A 21,960-nucleotide genomic window follows, 5' to 3' on the forward strand; every position below is an offset into this window, starting at 1 on the left:
AACTTAATAGTCTGACTTTTTCAAGGGAAAAGTCAGAATTCACTGTGAAAAGCAATCAGTTGACTTAATTCGGTTTAGACTTTTCCACTAGATCTCACAATTCTGGCTCTATTTCTGAGTTTTTATCTTGTAGTTCTGACTTTATTTTTGTAGAGCTCTCATTAAATTTGACAACTGTATATTTTTTTAATAGTTAACTCAAGACTTCAAAGGGAAAAGTCAGAGTTCACTAAATTCTGAAAAGCACTTACTTGCCACTAGATCTCAGAATTCTGGCTCCATTTCTTGTAATTTTTACATTTCTGAGTTTCTATCTTGTAGTTCTGACTTTTTTTGCAGATCTCTCAAATGGGTCTTTTTTTAAATAGTTAACTCAAGATTTCAAGGGAAAAGTCAGATCTCACTGTGAAAAGCAATCAGCTGACTTAATTCAGGTGAGACTTTTCTACTATATGTGATAAATCTGGCTCTATTTCTCGCAGTTCTTACATTTCTGAGTTTTAATCTTGTAGTTCTGACTTTTTTTGCAGATCTCTCAATAAATGTGACAATTGTGTCTTTTTTTAATATATACCTCAAGATTTTAAGGGAAAAGTCAGAATAAAATGTCAAAAGCAATCAGTTGACTACTTATTAATTCGGTTTAGACTTTTCCACCATATCTCACAATTCTGCAATTCTGGCACCATTTCTGAGTTTCTATCTTATAGTTCTGACTTATTTGCAGAGTTTTTTTTTTTTTTTTTTTTTTTTTTTTCATCGATAACAAGATTGAGGAATTTTATTATTTTTACTTTATTCAATTTAACTATTTAATTCATTTCTTTTCTTCATTTTATTATGTTCATTTGTCTGTCTTCAGTTAGTTTGTGGTAAAAAAAAGAAAAACTAAAAGAAAATACCTTTGTTACTGGATATCTGCAATCTGATGTACTTTTTTGTCAAAAGCACAATTAAAAAAAAGGTTCAAGGGAAAATCTGAATTCACTGTAAAAAGCAATTAGTTACTTTTATTTAAAAAAAAAAAAAAGAGAGAGTAAACCTGTTGCTTTTAAAGAAATTAGTTGACAGAGTAAACCTTACAATTATTTACAAAGTAAATAAACTATGTGCATAATAATTTTAAAAAAAGTTCTAAGCTACAATAGGTTTACTCAGTTGTTGTTTTTTTAAGTTAAGTCAACTTGTCACTTTAATGCAACAGGTTTACTCACTACTAACTAAAAAACAACTGACCACATTTTCCAGTGAATTCTGACTTGTTTTCCAGCAACCTCGAGAAACATATAAAAAGAAGAACATTGACATTTAATGAGGGCTCTACACAAAAAAAAATGCAAAATTGTGAGAAATGATGTAAGAATTGCAAGAAATAATATCAGAATTGTGAGAAATAGTAAAAAAAGTCTAAACAGTCAAACTTGTCCTGGAGAGCCGGTGTCCTGCATATTTTAGTTCCAACTCTAATTAAACACACCTAAACCAACTAATCAAGCTCTTTCTAGGTATACTAAAACTTCCAGGCTAGTATGTTGAAGGAAGTTGAAGCTAAACTATGCAGGACACTGACCCTCCAGGACCGAGTTTGGACACCCCTGGTCTGAAGTTTAAATAGTGAATTTAGTCTATTTCTTAGTAGTTGGAATCTTTTTGAAAGAATTTTGATTCAACTTAATTTAGATGTCTTTATGTAATAAATCAATTCTGATATAAACTCTCAATTCTAAGAAGAAAATCAGGATTACAAGAAATAAAGTCCAAATTTCAAAAGAATAGTTAGATTTTAGACAATTAAAAAAATATATCAAAATTCAGTCACATCTGTTTTTTTTAAACTCTAAATGATGGAAACAGTCTTCCATAGATGACTGTATTCCATTTCTATAGAGTTCAGTGCACCATTCAAACAATGTCCAAAAATACGCCAAATAAAAATAGTGACGATACAATTACACCTTATGGCGAATAAGGAATCCTTTAATGTTCCTTGCATCTGGCTTGCTTGTGGGCAAAATGTCCTTGCGTCCTTTTCTGCGTGTAGTTACTCACGGGAGACTCACACATACACAAACATACAGGTACATCTCACATACGCACGCACACACACACAAAGAGAGAAAGACGCCTTGGCGGAGATGAGCAGAGATGAAGAGCAGCGGCAGCAGGGTTTTGCTGGCGCTGAGGCTCCAGTGCTTCTACTGTAAACATGAAGAGAGAGAGATGGAGCTCCTCCAATCCCTCTCGCTCATTCAGGTCCTTCTGTTCTGCTCTCTGCCGACTGCTCTTCACTTGCCCAGCCGCTGCTCGCAACCTGCAAAATGCTGAAGAGCATCGTACAGGTTGTCATAAGAGGCGTCTATGTGGGACGGCATTGAGCTACAGGTGGAGAGAAAAAAAATGTTTAAAGTTAAAAAAATGGACACAGGAATATTTTGTGTTATTAAACTGTGTGATTGTTTTCCATTTTATCAAATAGCATTCTTTTTTTTCCTTCTTTTTTTTTGGAAAGTAGAAAAAAAGTAACATTTTTCAAAAGGCAAGGCAAGTTTATTTCTATAACATTTCAACCATAATGGAAATACAAAGCCCTTTACGTACATAAGATTAAAAGTATTATAAAACAATCACAATAAATATAAGAAATACAAACAACACGAATAAAAATTAGTAAAAGATTAGAGAAAAAATTGGTTAAAACAGGCTTATTTGGGGGGATAGGCATACCTGTCAATATTGGGATCTTAAAATATGGGATACGCCCATAATTTCAATGTTGATTTCAACGTGCTTTCAAGCCAAAATAAACGAAAGCATAATTCTCTGGAACAGCTCTTGCGATTACATCACATTTATGATCGGCTCTTTAATGCTAATTTCACTTATCATAGAAATATAAAAAATACGGGAGAAATGAGGGAAAATATTTAAACGGGATTATAGTGGCATAGAATTGTAAAATACAGGAGAATCCTGGCAAAAGCAGGATGGTTGACAGGTATGGGGACGGGAGAAATACAGGAAAATACTTAACCAAGATGATAGCAGGATAAAATGGTAAAAAACAGGAGAATCCTGGCAAAAGCTGGATGGTTAACAGGTATGGGGATAGATGAAAACTTTTTTTTCATCATTCATCATGAATACAGCATGTTGTGCAGCATAATAATACAGATACTTCAGTTCTAGCAATAAAAAGTTCATTAAAACAGAAAATTTAGATTTTCATAATCTCCGTGTCTAAAATTTACAATATAACTCAAAAGTAAGTAAAACTTGGTATAAGTGTAAACTAGGTTTTTTTTCCCATCTTTTTAATACATTTTAAAATGTCAGTTATTTCTGTGATATCAAAGCTGGATTTTTAGCATTCTTTACAATTTTATCAATGCCACATGATCCATCAGAAATCATTCTAATATGAATAATTGGTGTTTTTAAGGCATACAGCATATATGAGTACACCCCTACAAATCTATCTTTTAAATTAATATTTTCTATAGGGTGCTTTACAATATTAAGTTTGTGCATATACATTGGATTAGTCAGTACTGATGTCAATCAAACAATATAATTTATGAAAACGGTCCAAAACTAGTACAATTTATTTGTTAACATTTTTTTTTTAATAATTATAAAAAGAGCAAAAATCAAGAGAAACAATGTATAAAATTTAGTTGAATTTTTGTAGTTTTTATTTTTATTTTAGTGCAATATTTCACTTGAATTTAAACGTATAATCTCTCCATTTCTAAACATATTCTGTGATTAAATTAGGCCTGTCACATCTATTTTCTGTTGTACAATATATGGCACCAAAATATATTGCTGCAGAATCTAACTAAGGATCTCAGAATCATTGTAGCACATTGTAGACGTATGCGTGTTGTTTCAAGAAAGGAAGCATTCACTTGTGTTGTGTTTTATTTTTCTTTATTTATATTAATTTATTCCCAGAGATGGGTTGTGGCTGGAAGGGCATCTGCTGCGTAAAACATATGCTGGATAAGTTGGCGGTTCATTCCGCTGTGGTAACCCCAGATTAATAAAGGGACTAAGCTGAAAAGAAATGAATTAATTAATTATTTTATTATTTTATTTAATTATATTAACATTTGTAATTTATATAATTATTATTATATCATTTTATTGGTCATTAGTTATTATTATTTTCCTATAATTATTGCTTTCCATTTTTCCATAGTGTTATAATCTTTTGACAGTGGATTCAAGTGACACTTATTTTCAAAAGTAAGATTTAAAAGAATGTCTCCATTTCAAGGTCTGTATGGTCACTGGACAAGGTTGTGATCAATCTGTAATTTTCCATTGCTGTTGCTTGTGGTATTACAACACTTGTTGGATTTATCGTGGTTAGACGAAGTCTGAGCATTGAATCATATGCAACTAAGATTATTCAATTAACTCTGCTCTTTCTTTACCATCGTGACTTTGTCTCCCGGTTCTGCTCCTCTCTAGCTTTCTCAGTCAGCTCTTATATTGATAGGAGGTTGTTAATTTTGTTGAATACTGGTTAACATGTTTGGGTATTGAAAACTCTGCTGAGTTGTTGCCCAGATGGCTGGAGAAACTGACATTTACTGACAGGATCTGGCGTCCAGGGCTAGATCGTATTAATCTGGTGCGGAGAGTGTGATCTAACATTGTGATAAACAATATTATTGTCATTTTTAAGCCATTTTAGGCCACTCAATATATAATGCCAGAATGGCAATATAATATCATCACAATGCAAGTACACTCTTCCAGAGAACACATCATATGTATTCTTAAAAATATTTAATTGGTAATTTTAACTATTAAATAATCAGGCATTGGAATCAGACTGTGAAAACACATATCCTAAATAAATTATAATACATGTTAACAAAAAAAGTGCAAGGTAAAAAGTACGAGGCTGCAATATCTGCTACCAGATCTAGTTTCAGTTGTCAGACACCCACATGAACATATACTATAGTAATTTATAGTAAATACTATAGTGTTTTTACTATACTATTCATACTGACACCTCCAATAGAGATGGATGCTAAAAATGTAAATGTTGCTAAAATTGGTTTTAACGTATGGGTTATTTATTGCATCACCAAAAATGATTGAGGTCATGTCCATGTGTTGTGCGAGAAGTCCATATATTGATTACTTTGACAGGTCTAGATTAAATCTTACTTTAATAAATATACCTGTTTAATAAATCTGTTTTGATCAAATGCACCAACACATATTACCTATATTCACTGAGAAATGGATATAAATATTCATTTTCACTCATGTACTCATTTATGCTGAGCACATCTTACTGTCAATTTTTCCCAGCACTCTCTAATTGCATTTTTAAGGACAACATTTATTTTAAAATATTTCTTTTAATAACTAATTGCTGATCAATTCACTGCATCCTTGTGAAATGAAAGAGCAATCTTCTGAACAGTAGATATACACTACACAATTTCAGTCATTTCCAAATGTGCCCGTTTAGTTTTAGTGGAATAAATATGATTGGATATGGTCGAATGAGTTCAGTCTCCTCTGGGTAACTCAACTGATATAATCAAAATACAGCCAATTACACAGCCAAAATTGTATATCAATTTTGAGCAATCGCTTCACTTTAGATAAAAATCACAAATGAATATTTTGGTGCATCAGCCCAGATTAACAGCGAACAGATGTGTTATCAGGCAACAATCAAACATCATCCGAAGGTTATGAATCTGAATGTGTGATGGCACATGGGAAGGGAAATAAAAGGGATCAAGTCTGCTAATAATGCAGTGAGATTGTATAAAGACACGCTGCCATCTAGAGGAAGATCAGGACCACAAACTAAAATAATCATTCATTTCTGGCCCTGTATTCAAATTCTGAGTTTTTAGTTAGAAATATTTCAGTTCTTTGCTAAGGTTTATGATTGTGTTTTACTTCCTGACCCAATTATAGCAGTTTTTGGTTTGTCAGAATTTCTGGAGACGCTCAACCGAAACATACAGTTACCTGTGCAATATGGCATGATCATAGCTAAGAAAGTTATCATTTGTTTCTGGAAGAAAATTGTTAGGCCTTTTTTCTGACTGGCTTCTTGGACTTACATAAACTTTACATTTCGAAAGAATTAGATATGCCACCTCTGGGAACTCTGATAAATTTTATTAAATATGGCATTTAGTCTTTTTTCTAACACAAAACTACTAATAATGTTGTTTAATTTCTAAAGATTTGTAAGATTGTTGTTTTTTTTCTCTCTGTCTCTCTTTACATCCATTGTGGTGTCATTCTGTAGGTCATATTTGTCTTGTATGTCTCAATTTTTCTGTGTCTGCAAAAACTATAAAAAATATATATTATTAAAAGGGCACCTATTTTACCCTTTTTTCAAGATTTAATACAAGTCTTTTGCGTGTCCAGAATGTGTGTGCAAAGTTTCAGCTCAAAACACGCATCAGATTATTTATTATTCCTTTCAGAATATTGAATTTTCTGCTCTGAAGCACCATGTAGCTGTTTTTGTGGCCTGTGCCTTTAATGCTAGTTCTCGCCACGCACCATTCCCATGTGCCTGTCAGTGTGCCTTAGCTCAGTCTCCGCTGCGACAGACATGAAGGAAGCAGATATCAAGTAACGTTTGTGAGAAATAATACAGTAAGAACTTTCCCAATGATTATTTGTTGTGGAGTTCATTTAAGCCTTTCTGCAACGATGAGTCACACACAATGTCCTACATCAAATTGCGGTTGGCATCAAAATGGGAGGGATTTGGATCTGACTTTAGCATCAGGAAATAAAAAAATTAAAAAAAGACTTATTGTCTTTATATCACCCCAATATGACTGTTGACACACTATACCTACACACAGTTCTATCCAAACAGCTTACAACAGATGATTTTCATCATAAGTGAACTTTTAAAAAAAGCCTGTCTACTGTATACAAAATCAACATAAAACAGACTCCGACATAAGCATCGCATTATATATCATAATATATTTTAAAACATGGGATTTTTAATTTATTCAGATTTTTCAAAGCTTCTTCAATCTTAATTTTGACATTACTTATATTATGGCTTACATTCCCTGTTTTCTTTTACTATATCAGGGTATAAGCAGGAATCCTAAAGGTAATTTCAATACCTTTTTAAGACTTTTTAAAGGCCTTCTAAGAATATTTTAAGACCTCATCGCCACTTCAAGTTGTAATTAGTATCTAACCTTTCACTTAATAAACAGTTGCTAATAAACAGTTGCAGTTTAATACATAAATGGAGCACAACCATGCCACAGAACTCCGATAAGCACGGAACAAACAAAGCTTGAAAGAATAAATTACGTGGTTGTTTTCAGCAACAGGCTTCAGCCACTGTTTAAACTCGTCTCTCTCCAACCAGAAGTAACATTTTTCCAATTTGCCATCTGTTTTGCTGTATGGTTTCACTACATGTGGAGAGCGACACATCACCTTCCTGCATTTGTCACAAATTACGTGACATCACCCGGACGGAGGAGCTTTGCTGGACGCGCCCTAGCCCAAGCCAATCACATGGATAGAGTACGCCGTTGTTTATATTAGGAGGATGCTTCGGAGTCAAACACTTCGAACAACACTTGAACAAAATTTAAGACCTTGTAAAAATGCGATTAAGACTTTTTAATACCTTTTAAGGGCCTTAAGTTCTCATAACTAATTTAATTTTCAGTAATCAAAAAGTAATCACAGTAATCATAATACTTTTTAAGAGCCCGCAGACACCCTGTATATGTACTAAAAAAACTAATGAAATAATTTTAACTACATTGCGTGTTTGTAGCTGCTCCATCCCCAATTCCTTACACTTCACAAGTTTTACTTTGCTTGTAGATTGATTTGGCTTTTTTAGTGGTGGATAAACTATCAATAATATAAAAAGCAAGCCACTACATTTCTATAAAAAGAAATTACAAACACAAATGCATGAAATCACGTATAATAACTGAACACAAGCCTTGAGCTCAACTTAAAAAATGCGAGCACATTAATTAAACGGCATTCTTCACTGAGGATCTGATGTGGCACAAAGTTCATGCATATTAATTAAACGGGCATGCATATAAATCAGTTTTAGATGGAGTGTGTCTCAGCAGTGCACTGCATGATGCAATGTGGTGTAAGTGTGCGGTGATCTCACAGAGCCACACGTCATCACACACGCTTGGAAAGCTCACACAGATAAGGCTTGCCAGCGTGGACAGCTTTACCTGTTAATCTGTGCTGATCATCTCACAAAAAGGATTTAAAGTGAACTCTCCGGACACAACGACACACATGCCTACAGAATACATGTGAGCTCTATGCCCAATCATGATAACCAAAATATTAGTCTTTATATCCAGATTTAATTTAGATTACATTTTATATCCCCATTCTGAACTTCTGAAGAATATTGCGAAGTAAAAAAAAAAACATTGAGCTGGGTGATAAATGATTCTGATTTATAATTTCCCTTGATATAATGATAAAATGCGAGCTTGATAAATATTTGAGTTTGATAAATATTCAATAAAATGCGAGTTTGATAAATATTCAATATACTGTTTATGCTTCAAAGCAGAACTAAACAGACTGATTATGCATTAATGCTTGTTTGCATCCAGATAATAAACAAAAAGTAGTGCATTTTTAGCGAAGAATGCAAATGTCCTGGATATTTTAGATTAAAGTTTACCATTCTCCACTGTACTGACGAGCAAGAAGAACACAGTACCATTAATGTCTGGTAAGAAGGTTGCTAAGTGCATTTACTATTGATTTTTAGTACCAGTATCTGCACCATTGTATTTTTACATGATATGGGAATATACATACAAATGTTTTATTGTTTTACTTCATATAACCTTTCTATTAAGTGACCTTAACAACTATGTACTTGCATTTCAATTAATAATTTGGTACAATACACTTACTATATATACAGTAGAAGTCAGAATTATTAGCCCCCTGAATTATTAGCTCCCCAGTTTATTTTTTTCCCAATTTCTGTTTAATGGAGAGATTTTTTTCAACACATTTCTAAACATAACAGTTTTAATAACTAATTTCTAATAACCGATTTATTTTATCACACTGTGTGATTGTTACTCGCGTGCACGAGCATGAGCACCGATTTGCCTGTGATTTCAGGCATTTGTCGGCGATTTCTCAAAACCTGTCGGAGAGTCAAAATCGGGGCTAAAATCATGCAGTCTGAACTCGGCATACATACTTTTATTGAAATTAATAATTTGTTACAATGTATTTACTGTGCAATCACGTTTTACATTGTACTTATGATTGACTAAATACCTGGGTCACACTATTTTGATGGTCCGTTTGTTAGATTTAACTTGCCAACTAATTCTCATTAGATCACTAGAAGTAGACTGTTGGGGTTAGGGTTAGTATAAGTTGACATTTACTTGCAAAGTTTATTATAGTCAGATAAATGTCTGTTCAACAGTGATGTAATGTATTTTTTATTTAATGCTATGTCAGCAACCAAGGCTATTTTCATGGCAGGAATATACAATTAAAAATCAACAAACAAACGAATACATAAATAAAGAAGATTTTTAGTGTTGATACATGATAAAAATTCTAAAATCTTTTCTGGTGTCACTTTGCTAAAAATGTCCTTAAAAGAGTTCATTTCATATTCTGGAATTATTAAAAGCAGGACAGTCCAGTAAAATGTGTTATATAGTAAGGGAAATTGTGCAGTACAAACACTGAGTAGGGTTTTCACCTTGGAGCAAAAAACCATGTGTTATTCTAGTATGCCCAATACGACATCTGGTAAAAACCACTGATCAAATCTATTCTTAAAATGTCTTAAATGTCTTCTGTGCGAGATTTCAGGTTGGATTTCATGAAATGTATTATTTTCCAATGTATCCCACTTGTTTAAAATGTAAACATTGATAAAAGGTCTCATCTCTTATGGAGGAATTTGGCATTTGTTCACCACTTGCTTCAAAGCGTCTTTAGCAGCTGCATCAGCTCGCTCATTCCCTGAAAGCCTGACATGTCCTGGAACCCAGCAAAAAAATGATGTGATAAAACTGATTTTGTAGTTGGTGAAATTTAGTTAACATATTATCAATCAAAGATGATCATTCATTGAAGATTCCATGACTTGGAGGTATGATTTGGAGTCTGTAAAAATTATAGATTTCTTTTGTTGGGCATTTTCTATATACTCCAATGCTAAAAGTAAAGCACAGGCTTCAGCTGTGAATATGGAGCATTCTTTAGTCAGACTGATTCCATAATGTTGTTGCCCAGTAACCATTGCTGCTGCTACGCCATTTCCCATCTTTGAACCATCTGTAAAAATAGGCGAGTGCTGAGAATTTTGGCTTCTGATATCCAAATATTGTTGTCTGTATATATTGGGATGAGTTACACCTTTCTTCTGATGTGTCTGTTCAACATATATTAAGCAGAAAGTACTCAAATGGACCATCAAAATAAAGTGTTTCCAATAACTGCATGTAAATACACCTGTAGTTACATTTAGAATAACAATGTTGACCATCCCTTACACCTTAACCCACCCTTAAACCTACCCATACCACCAAACCTGTCCCTAACCACCAAACCTGTCCCTAACCTTACCCGCATCCCACCTCAAGAGCACCAGAAGGGTTCTGCAATACATTACAAAGACAGTAAGTGCATTGTATTTATTCTTTAATCCAAGTATATAGTAGTTAAGACCACCTAACATAAAGTGGGACCAATTTCTGTAATTATATTTATAATTACGCTGTTGTCTCATCATCCCTTACACCCTAATTCACCATTGAACCTACCCATAGCACTAAACCTCTTCCTAACCTTACTCGTATCCCACATCAAAAACACCATAAGTGCTGTGCAATACAATATAAACTGTAAACACAATAAGCTACATTATTAAGATATAGCATTTGTATTTAAAAATGTCATACAATTATGACAGAAAACAAACCAATTTAACAAGGTAATGAGCTGCTATATGTGTGTTTTACCTATGATTCTGATTTATGGATGGCAATGGTTACTATTAATTAAACAAAGTAGAAAATAGTTTTACTAGCTATAAATTTAAATCTGGATAGTGTCCTCAAAACCAAGGAATAAATACCTGTCATGATTTTATATAACCAAGCTATAGAAAGAATGCAATTAAGAGATTTTACTGCAAAAGTCTTTGAGTTTTATATGAATTTATCATAATAAAATGTGTACCTATGAATATTGTGAAATGTTCATCTGATCAATGCATGTTTGTCATGTTTAGAAAGTTAAAAGTTGAAAATGAATGATAAACTGGAGATTTCTCTTACTATTGTATATGAGGAAATACTCATTTAACTTACATTTAAACTCAAAAGTAGTAGAGATTCGACAAGCCCTAAAAGAATATTGTCTTAATTTTTTATAATAGAGCAATTCAATGCAAATATCAACCTTGCCATGAAAAAAATTGTGGTTTTTGCCAAAATATTGAAACAGTTTCTGCGATTTTCTTATTTAAGTATTTTACAGTGCTTTAAAAATACTCAAAAATGTCTCTGGTAATGTTTGCAAACTATTATATTTGATTTGCCAAAATCACACAAGTGGCAATTCTACATCCGTCACATCCATAACAGAGAGAGGTCACATCCACAACGGAGCTTTTTAATCATAAACGCAACAAATGTCATATAAAACAAAATCAATAGTTTTTATTCTATAGTGAGCCAAGTCTTATGCTTTTGATCAGCATTATTTCTTTTGGGGTGTGCAGTTTAATGTTTTTACAGTTTTTACAAAATATGCTGTATACTGTAAACTTCCTAACTTTTTTTCATCACATCCATAGCGTATGTTTATTTCCTTCATTTAAAATATGAAAACTATTTACAGATTGATATTTTTCTGGTCCCATAACCCTGTGGTTAGTCGTTTTGGAGAATACAAACAGATGTTTTAATATAATGTTAACATTTACCTTCTCTGTGAATTTATGTTTAGAATTTTTACTGCAAATGTCACATCCATAACGCTGGAATTGCTCAATAATAATATCAGTAATAACAATAAAAATCTCAAAGTCTCCATGTGTAACTGTTATGGAGTAAGATTTAAGGGGCCTGTTAACACAGAAGTATAATAACTATACTGATAATTGTAAAAACTAAATCAAACTCATCCATCTATAAACATACTCACATAATCTCTGTTAATCTGATGTGCCAGGGAAGAAAACCAAGAGTGCTTTGCACAGTGCCAAACTTCAGCACCAGGTCTGGGTCAGGTATGTTTTTCGACTCTAAAAAGATAGAAATAAATAAAACACAGGCATTAGCTGAAGGGAAAACATCACTTTGAGCCTTGAGGTGAGACTGAGGAGCTTCTCAAGATACTGAGAACAGAACTGTCTCTTGGCTAAACAGCAGAAAAGGCCCTGAACCTGCACGCACGCGCGCGCACACACACACACAGTCTCTAAACACAACATATCCTCCAGGATGAGTGAGCTCAGAAAGCTGCAATGACACAGGAGCAAAGCAGTCAGAGGCTGGGCTATAAATATTCTGCCACTATTTGATGATTTGTATATTTTGGATTATTATTTATTTTTAATGAAATTATAGTGTCACATAATATTATTAATAGTCTGCATGAACCTGAAGTTGATGAGACTTATTTCAGTATGTTGATGTACTTTTAAATGAAACAGAATATTGAGTAGGGGCCGGGTTTTCTTTTGTGCATCATTCTCTCAAGGCAAACTAATGGTGTGAGGGGTGTGGTTATAGTCATTGATATACTATTGCTAAGGAAACTCTCAAGTTGATGGCAACAGAAGAACCAAGGAAGCAAATAGTCAGACTTTGATTGAAGATTACGAAAACAAACTTTTTTTTTTTTTTTTTTTTTAAATGAGTTGATAAACTTGCATGGGTTAATTATTCACATTAAGATGAACAATGTGAGCTAGCAAAATAAACAATGTTAATTATATATATGGTTCTATTTCTGCAAGCAGATTTTTGATCAACCTTCCTTTAGCGTTTGGGTCAAATCTGATCGATTTACAACTTAAAACACTCATAAATATTGTGTTTTACATCTAATTGCTGAAAGGCCTTATGATATCCTCCACACTATGCACTTAAACATGTAAAAGTGATGACCATCTCTTTCATTGAATTTTGAGTGTTTTAATCAACTGTAATACACCTGAGGTGTTCCCGGTCAAAAGTGACTGCCATGGTAAATGAATGGGGATCCAGACTATACTCAACCATCAAACAGAAAACATCCCCATACACAATACCAAAACTCACTCACTCGCTCAATTTAAGAGCAGTTAAAAGAGACCAGTCAATTTTGACGAGGAACACTAAAGTAAGGGGCGAGGGGGGAACACGACAGGAGGGTTAATACATCTAATATATTTACATTACTACAAATAATTAGGGCTGCTGCTAATGATTATTTTTTATGATTAATCTACCACAGTAATCGATCATTTAAATCGCATAAGAGCATTTTTTTTTTATTTCACCAGAAATTACATCAACTAATAATATATTATTAGTGCAGGATAAAACAAAAGCTGCACATTGCTTAATTACAATATCAACTAATTACAATAATTTATTAAAAGATTGCTTAAATACTATGTCAATTAATTACAATAATTAATTACAATATTGCTTAGTTACAATATTAATTGCTCACATTAACATTAACAATGTGAGCTAGCAAAATAAATGTAAATTTTGATTTCCGGCTGATTTATTTATTTACTTATATATATATATATATATATATATATATATATATATATATATATATATATATATATATATATATATATATATATATATATATATATATATATATGAAATTAGTACAAATAATAATAAATAGTATTATAATAAATATCTAATAATGTATTATCAAAAAAAATGTATATTATTACATATTGTCATCTTACAGTTATTTAATTGATTACATTAAAAAACGGTTCATGAAATTTAATCCTTGTAATGTTCTATTTTGACCTGTAAGCGAACCATAAAAAAAAATTCTACTTATTCGAAAATAAATGCATATAAAAGTGTACATTATGTTGTCGTAATTGTTAGAAATAATTATGTTGGTTTCATAAAATTTGAGCAATCAAGAATAATAGGCTTAAAAGAATTTGATTTAATTCAGTTAGCTCCAATCAGGTTATTTAAACAAGGTACACAGTGCTCAGCATATAGAAGTATACCCCTCACAAATCTCTCTTTTAAATTCATATGTTTAATAGGAAGCTATACAATATTATATCTGTGCGTATACATTAGATTAGCGAGTACTGAAGCCAAATCTGGAGCTTATCTAACAAAATAACTTACAATAAGGGTCCAAAAACTAGTACACCCAAATTTATATGTCAAAGAAAAATATTAAACACAAATTTAAAAAGGAGGAAAAAAATCAAGAGAAGCAAAAAAAATTTAAAATTTAGTTGAAATTTTGTAGGTTGTAATTTTTTTGCAATAATTTGCTTGAATGTAATTGCATTATCTTTCTATTTCTAAATATGTTTGGTGCCTAAAATATTTTATTAAATATGTCTATTTAATAAACCTGTTTTGTTTAAATGCACCAAAATACATTGCCTATATTCATTGAGAAATGGATCAAAATATTCATTTTCAAAATGGGGTGTACTCATATATGCTGATCACTATATGCTCTTATAAATTTCATACAAATATATAACCCATTATAATTTGATTTAACAAAAGGGATAAGTGCAGAAATACCATGGTAAAACATGGTAACATTTAAATATTTGAAATCTTTATCATATTCACTTATACATATAGATTCCAGGTTTAGTGGTAAAACATTATGTTATTATAGTTTAATAAAGAAACTATTATTTGGGCCCAAACCGACCTCAAATTCAGAAAGAAAATATTAATTTTGAATGCATTATGAAGACTATGTAATATATTATTTAACAGATAAGTCAACAAAACGCTGTATTGCTTGGCATTGTAAATGTGTTCCAAATCATACTTTAGTCTTTCCAAAAGCTGTACTGAAGTCTTTTCTTTCATTCTGCTATTCCAGTGTGAAAAAGACAACAGAAACTAAAGCCTAAACAACAGCCTATGAATTATTAGACTGGCCTCGAAATCTCTCCCAAGGCACTTTGAAAACTTCTAATGCTTATCGACATCTTTAACTTGAGAATGGAAAAGCAACTGAACAGAAACTTTGTATGTTTTTGTCAAAAAGAATTTATGCATCAATGTTTCTGCTAACAAAACCTGTGATTATACATTTTCAGAAAAAACATGTAGTGTATAGTTTCAACTTGTAGTGTATCGTTACAATAGTTGGACTGCTCTTTTGATTAGACCGCTAAATTTAACTTAGTTTGCGCTGACTGTAGACCAACACACAGTGTCTCACCTCTGAGTAATGAGTCCAGCACATTGACATTAATGTCTTTTGATGTCTTTTCCTTCTGTTCGACGGCTCTACAGAGCTGCTGGGCTGCCTGGACGATACTGAGCCGTCCATCGTCTGGAGATAAAACCTTCACCACTGACTGACAAGATAACACTATGAAAAAAAAAAAACACAGACAGAAAAAAATATTTAAGTTTCAAGTGAGGACACAATATTTAAAAAGATGATAAAACCCTGGTAATGCTGGATATGGGTCACTATTTCATTAGGAAATGTAGTACATTGGATCAAGTGACTAAATGTGAAGTCACTGTCTATATGTTAAATTTAGATGCACCATAAACTGAGCTAAAAACAGCAATCGTGTCACAACTTGCAAGCAAGTCTATACAAAGTTACAGAGCTATAGTGCTGTAGAAAGTCAAATTAATCATAGATTTTTTTAGTCAGAGGCTAATTTGTTGATGTAGGCACTTTTTCATGCCCTGCAAACATTTGATATATGTAATTAAATGCTCAAAACGAAGTGCAGGAACATCAATGCAGAGGTTTCAGATTTTAATTAAAAAAAATAATAATAACAACAATAATAATAATAATTACAAGTTGTATTTTCAGTCTTATAATATACATACATTTTTGTTTATTGTACTGGCTTTGTATCAGTATTGTAATATTTTATTTGCATTTAATAACAAAGTCCTAAACTTGCTAAATAGACTTTAAGGCTTGGGTCAGTATGAATTGAAAGCATAAACAAAGCAGAAAAAAAAAATTGAAATATTTTTTTAATTAGAAATAATGTTTCTATTTTAATATATTTAAGTCTTATTTATGATCAAATGCTGAACTTTCAGCATCAATAATCTACATTGTCATTCAAAATATATTTTAAAATCCAGATTTGCTGGTTATCTTTTATAAATGGTTATAATAACCATAATACAATAATAATAATAATAATAATAATAATAATAATAATAATAATCATAATAATAATAATAATAATCATAATAATAAAAGATGATAACCAGCAATTCGGGATGTTAAAATATATTTATTAGATACTATGCCATATTTTTTGCATGATTCTATAATAAACAAATTGTTCATTGTCAATAAACAGGATTCATTGAAATATTTTGCTCCATTATTAAGGTCTTCACGGTCATGTTGGATTAATTTAACACATTTATCCTGAATTTAAAAAAGTAAGCCTGTTATTTAATTAATTCAGCAAACCTTTGAACAATACAAATATTTGGGCAGGGCAAAAATCGGAATTACAAGTTAAACTGGATAAGCAGGAAAAAAACACTGTTGAGCCCTAAAAAAAATAATCCGCTTGTTAAGCGTGACGTCAAGTGAAGTGGCTTCCGGGTCCAAGTGCTCTATCAAACCGTACGGGGAGACTCAACAAATGGTAATAATAAACGTTAACAAAGCGATGTGTCTGTGATGGAGCAAGTCCAGAGACTGTTGTGTACATTATGATTTTATATAATATTCACTTTAATGAGTGACCAAAAAGTGATCAAAAATAAATATTTTCTCAATTCAAATGAGTAGCGGCTTGGACCCGGAAACAGTATTCCATACATCACGACTTAAGCGGATTGTAAATCAGGTTTTCCTTGTGTCTACCAGTATCACTCTGGTTTAGGTTTCATATCGTCTTCAAAAGATTTATTGCTTCAGGCATACTTGGGGTGGGGGGGAATTGTGTGACCTACAGAAGTTAACAATGAATATTTTAAAGACAAAAAAAAGAGGACCTAACCTACCGTCATCCTAAACTGAATATTCTAATCCAACCAGTTTGTTTAGTCATTCACCCACAGCGGGTGTCTCAAACAAAAGTTAACAGTCTTTACATTGAAGTTTTGAGTCTCACCTTGAGGCTCCTGCTTATTTGTACCATTCTTCAAAAACTCCACTGAATATTTGGAGCTGTCCATTCCCAAAAGCTCCTGCTGCTGTTTCAGGATCTCCTCCATCAGTCTGGAGTTATTCCTCTTGAAAACACCTGTAAAATATGAGTGATAAAGGCCGTTTATATCAGGTGTTGAGATGTATTTTCGTCAATCAGATCACAAGAATGAGGGAGACACATTCATGTTTAAACCATCTCTTTTGTACTTTTTTGACCACGTTCCTGATTGCTTCGGAAGGAGGGTCTATGAGAAGATGCCTGTATGGGCTTTTTCTGAACGATTTCATCTAAAATTGTGCAATATGCTCACACAAACTAACTATGAACACAAAATGAGACAAGGAAAACAGACAGAAGAGAGGCAGCCTTCATTTGTGCTTCTAAAGCCAGAAATCTACAACAAATACTGTGGATTTTGCTGGATCAGGATTGGTAAGAGTTGGGAAATCACTATTAGCAATGTGACTCAGATCCCCCTTATCAAACTCTTGGCAGTTTTAAAATATCTGACAAAGGTTATAAGCAATATTACACACACACGCCTCATTTCATTGAGAAACATTTTGAGCTGAAAGAAACTGTTTTGAAACTGACTATTGTACAATTAAAAGACGAGAATAAAAGTTTGTTCAATAAACATTTCAAAATCTACTTAAAGTATGAGAAGACACTTGCTCATGCAAATAATTGTATATATACAATGTATGCTTATACTGTATATATGTATGCATGTGTGTGGATGGATGGATATAGATATGGGTCAGTTTTTGTTGCCTGCCACAAATGAAATTTTCAAAAGGGACTTTACACATAGAAAACGTATCAAACACAAGTGTTCAAATAACACTTGCGAAAATAAAACATCAAAATATAAAAAAATAGTGCTGTATCAAGTTTAAAATTTATACCAAAAATCAAACATTAATTAAATCCTAAACTTATTATTTAAAAAAAGGTAATCGTACTAAATTGAATAATATTTTTAAATGATTAAAATCTTCTTGCTAAGAACTGGGTAAAATCCAATGGCTTGAACGCTATAGAGGCAAAGTAGAAAGTCTTAATTTTACACATGATCAATCAATTCTTATCCTAAATGTGCTTTATTTATATACATATTTTGGTCTATAAACTACTAAAAAACTAAACTACGTTTTACAGTGTGCCTTCTGTACATCATTGTAAAATACGTGATAATCTTTCTATTGGGCTTTTAAAAAACAGGACACATTCTACAAACAGATCGGTACGTTAGAAAGACAGAGGTTATGATGATGTGTACACATGTACTATTTAAGTATAAACATAAAGAAACCTATGTAATAGTAACCTTTCTATCTAACATCAACAAGAAAAGTCAACTTTTTAAAAACTATATATATTGTATAACTGCATGTTAAATATGCATATTTATACAGTTAACCCTATACAAAACTCTTTCTGATTTTGATTGTAATGTAATAACCTTCCCCTTTTGTGAAGATCCTTTAGAAAGAAAATAAAGTTGTATTGAACGAGAAAAACGAAAATACGTTTCAAATCTAAACAAAGTACTTCAGCAAAACACTTTCTAATTTTGATTATAACGTAATAACTTGGACATTCCATAAAGAGGCTTTGGAATGAAAATAAAAATGAAATAAACTAGACAAAATAAATGTGTTTTAGCTTTGAAGGAATCAAATCTGAACACAAAGGATTACAGCAAAACACTCTCTGTCTTTTTATTGTAAATAAAGGTGATATTTCATAAATATGCTTTGGAATGATAATAAACCTTAACTTAACTAGACAAAATAAATGTTTCAGCATTAAAACAATCACAGCTTAACAAAATATTTCAGCAAAACACTCTTTCTGATTTTGAATGTGACAACGTGGATATTTTTGTGAAGATGTTTTGAAATGATAATAAACTTGAATTTAACTTGAATTTAAATGTTTTAGCATTTAAGCAATAACGTCTATTGGGGTAAAGTTGGTTTTATATTCGCACATTAAAACATTCACTTTCCTAATATAATTTAATTAAAATATTGTTTGCAAATTCTTAACAGGTCAATCCTATTAGCGGCCAATAAGTACAACAATGTTCAGAGTCAATTAAATAGTGCTAATGTTGCTTTGGTCATACAAACCATTTCAGACCCAATATTCAAAGTATAGCATGGTAAACAATATATGGACCATGTCACAAGTCACTGAAAGAATTTGCGAATATAAAATCAACTTTACCTCAATATCACATCTAAACACAAAGGTTTTTTTTAATTGCAAAGAAAAAAAAAGTAGACTAGTTTGTATCAATATTTGTTAAGAAAAATAATAATAAAGAACATGATATAAACTTGAGGGTACGACATTTAAGAATGACACTATATAAATTAAAGTCATTACAAAATGAAATAGTTCTGTTTGCTTTCTTATTTTCAGATAATGAATCATGACTACATTCTAGAAAAAACAGGAAAATATGGTTTGGTATTAGTAAATTTGCATTTATGGATATGGAATTTACAAAGAAAATAAATAAAAATTATAACAAAACAAGCATTTATTTTAGTAGAGGCAGATTCATAATAACCAAAAAACATCTTGTTGCATATTATCATTAATAAAAGAGCCATTATGTTTCCAAAATTGTACAGAATAATTAAAATCCCAAAATAAATGAAAAACTGTTTCAGTATGAAATTGACACAAAATGAACATTTTACATCAATATTAGAATGAAACTTTTTCAAAATTAGTTTAATATGATAAAATGTGTTGATTAATTTAAAACAAACTTCTTTGACCTTGTTGGTGCGGAAATATTTTTGTTGCAAAGATTTTGTTGCATATTTTTCCCCATTTCAAATCTCTCTCTATATATTATTTCAATTAGAGATTACAGTGAACAATTTAACAACATGTTCATTAAAAAGAGATATCATTTCTAATTTCTAAGCAAAACACTAGATCAGCCTGAGTCATGAGTGCTGAAGAAACAGCAGGTGACTGAACGCATGTGACTTCAGTTCACTTCTCTTATGAATTCATTCAATTCAAGCCTATTTGTATAAAATCACAATAATTATTGTTGCAAGGTAGCTTTACAAAAGGTGCACATTACTGAATTACTATCAAATTCGAAAAAGTTAAAGGTTATTAGTTACCATAACTTTATTGGTAGTACTTAACTAGTAACTAATTATGTATGGAGGGTAATTCCTGCCCATTTTAAATAAATTCAATAAACATTGAAAATTAAAAGGAAAACCAGATTGAAATTGTTAATCTGGTTTTCATTTTAATGTCCAATGTTTGTTTGATTTATTTAAAATTGGCAGGAATTACCTTCAATAATTAACAGCTTTTAACAGTTACAGTTACTACATATAAACATAGTTAACCTGCAGTTATATAGTATATAGGTGATGTATACGTGTAACGTTTGTATTTGTGTATCAAATGTGTGTTATCCCCAAAGTATTCAATGGTTGGCGTTATATTTTCACAAGAATCCTAATTCATAAGAATCCTCAAAGTCTTACCTTGATTATCATAAACACTGACATATGAGATGCCCACTGCCATACACCAGACCACCAGATTGGCAATATCCGTGTAGTGGATCTCCTCCTCAGTCACCAATAGCCCCACATGAAGAGGCAGCTTTTCTAACGTCCTGCCATCGGCTGCCCAGCGAACTCTGCGGCTGGTCCGTGTGCCTTTGGGTCCTGCTTTATTCTGGTTATGAAAGCCAAGAGCAAGGGGCAATAATAAGTCCACCACGGCTAGTTTCCACCTCCAGATGTGGACTCGGAACCAGACGACAAGCGCGCGCTGGAGATACAACAGCGCGTGCAAAAACCGCCACACTATCTCATACAGCGAGGCCATGGCTTTAACGTCTTCAAACGCCTTCCTAGTTTAATTTACGTATCGTATTTTTGCGTATATTCCTCATATCAACGTAGTGCGTGAATTCATGAGCGTTAGTCGATACAGAAATTAGCCATTTTGGTCAGTGCCAACACCGCAGCCCGTCGGCTGCCATTTCTTCATCCTGGCAACCTTTCCACTCTGAACCCGCAGCTGTGTGACATGGAGCTTTCTGATTGGACGGATAGGAGAGCGTCAGCGGGTCATGCTAAGCGCTGTTCTGAGATCGGTTTTAAGCACTGGCCTGGAAGCGACTAATGGGAGTAGAACACTCGAAGGCTGATCTCAGAACTAAATCAAATACACTTAGCATACGCGAGATAGTGAAATGTGATTGGCTGCTGATCCGGTAATGAAATATGTGTAAATCGTATTAACTTGATTTATGAATATAAAACGTTCAGATTTTTAACTTTAAATTAGAATTTGTATGTCTATGTATTTTTTTTGATTGAAACCACTTTTAAAGCTTATTAAATTATTAAATGAGACAACTATACAACTGCAACTATATATTTCAGATTACTATTTTAACACTTTACCTATTAACACATTTCTTACTTCAAAATGTATGTAAATATTTCAAAAAGTAGCCTACATTGCGTAAACATCGC

General features: G+C 32.2%; 1 protein-coding gene across 1 annotated transcript; it reads right to left on the reverse strand.

Moving 5' to 3' along the window:
- Window positions 1–1,671: 1,671 nt before the first annotated feature.
- nus1 (NUS1 dehydrodolichyl diphosphate synthase subunit) lies at window positions 1,672–21,493 on the reverse strand. The gene is made up of 5 exons (XM_056481372.1): window positions 20,956–21,493; window positions 17,381–17,512; window positions 15,487–15,639; window positions 12,229–12,328; window positions 1,672–2,376 (listed from the first exon to the last, which is right to left on the reverse strand). The coding sequence occupies exons 1-5, from the start codon at window positions 21,302–21,304 to the stop codon at window positions 2,286–2,288; spliced, it is 825 nt and encodes a 274-aa protein (XP_056337347.1). The 5' UTR covers window positions 21,305–21,493; the 3' UTR covers window positions 1,672–2,285.
- Window positions 21,494–21,960: the final 467 nt, after the last annotated feature.

Source organism: Danio aesculapii, chromosome 20, assembly GCF_903798145.1.
Source record: "Danio aesculapii chromosome 20, fDanAes4.1, whole genome shotgun sequence".
Taxonomy (NCBI): Eukaryota; Metazoa; Chordata; class Actinopteri; order Cypriniformes; family Danionidae; genus Danio; species Danio aesculapii.

What these genes read in the sequence shown, in the direction of transcription:
- nus1 (XM_056481372.1), bottom strand. Translation starts at nt 21,304, where the DNA reads ATGGCCTCGCTGTATGAGATAGTGTGGCGGTTTTTGCACGCGCTGTTG. An exon ending in AAATAAGCAGGAGCCTCAAG is followed by an intron (nt 15,640 to 17,380) that starts GTGAGACTCAAA and finishes TTTTTTTCATAG; the next exon opens with TGTTATCTTGTCAGTCAGTG. An exon ending in GCTGGACTCATTACTCAGAG is followed by an intron (nt 12,329 to 15,486) that starts GTGAGACACTGT and finishes CTATCTTTTTAG; the next exon opens with AGTCGAAAAACATACCTGAC.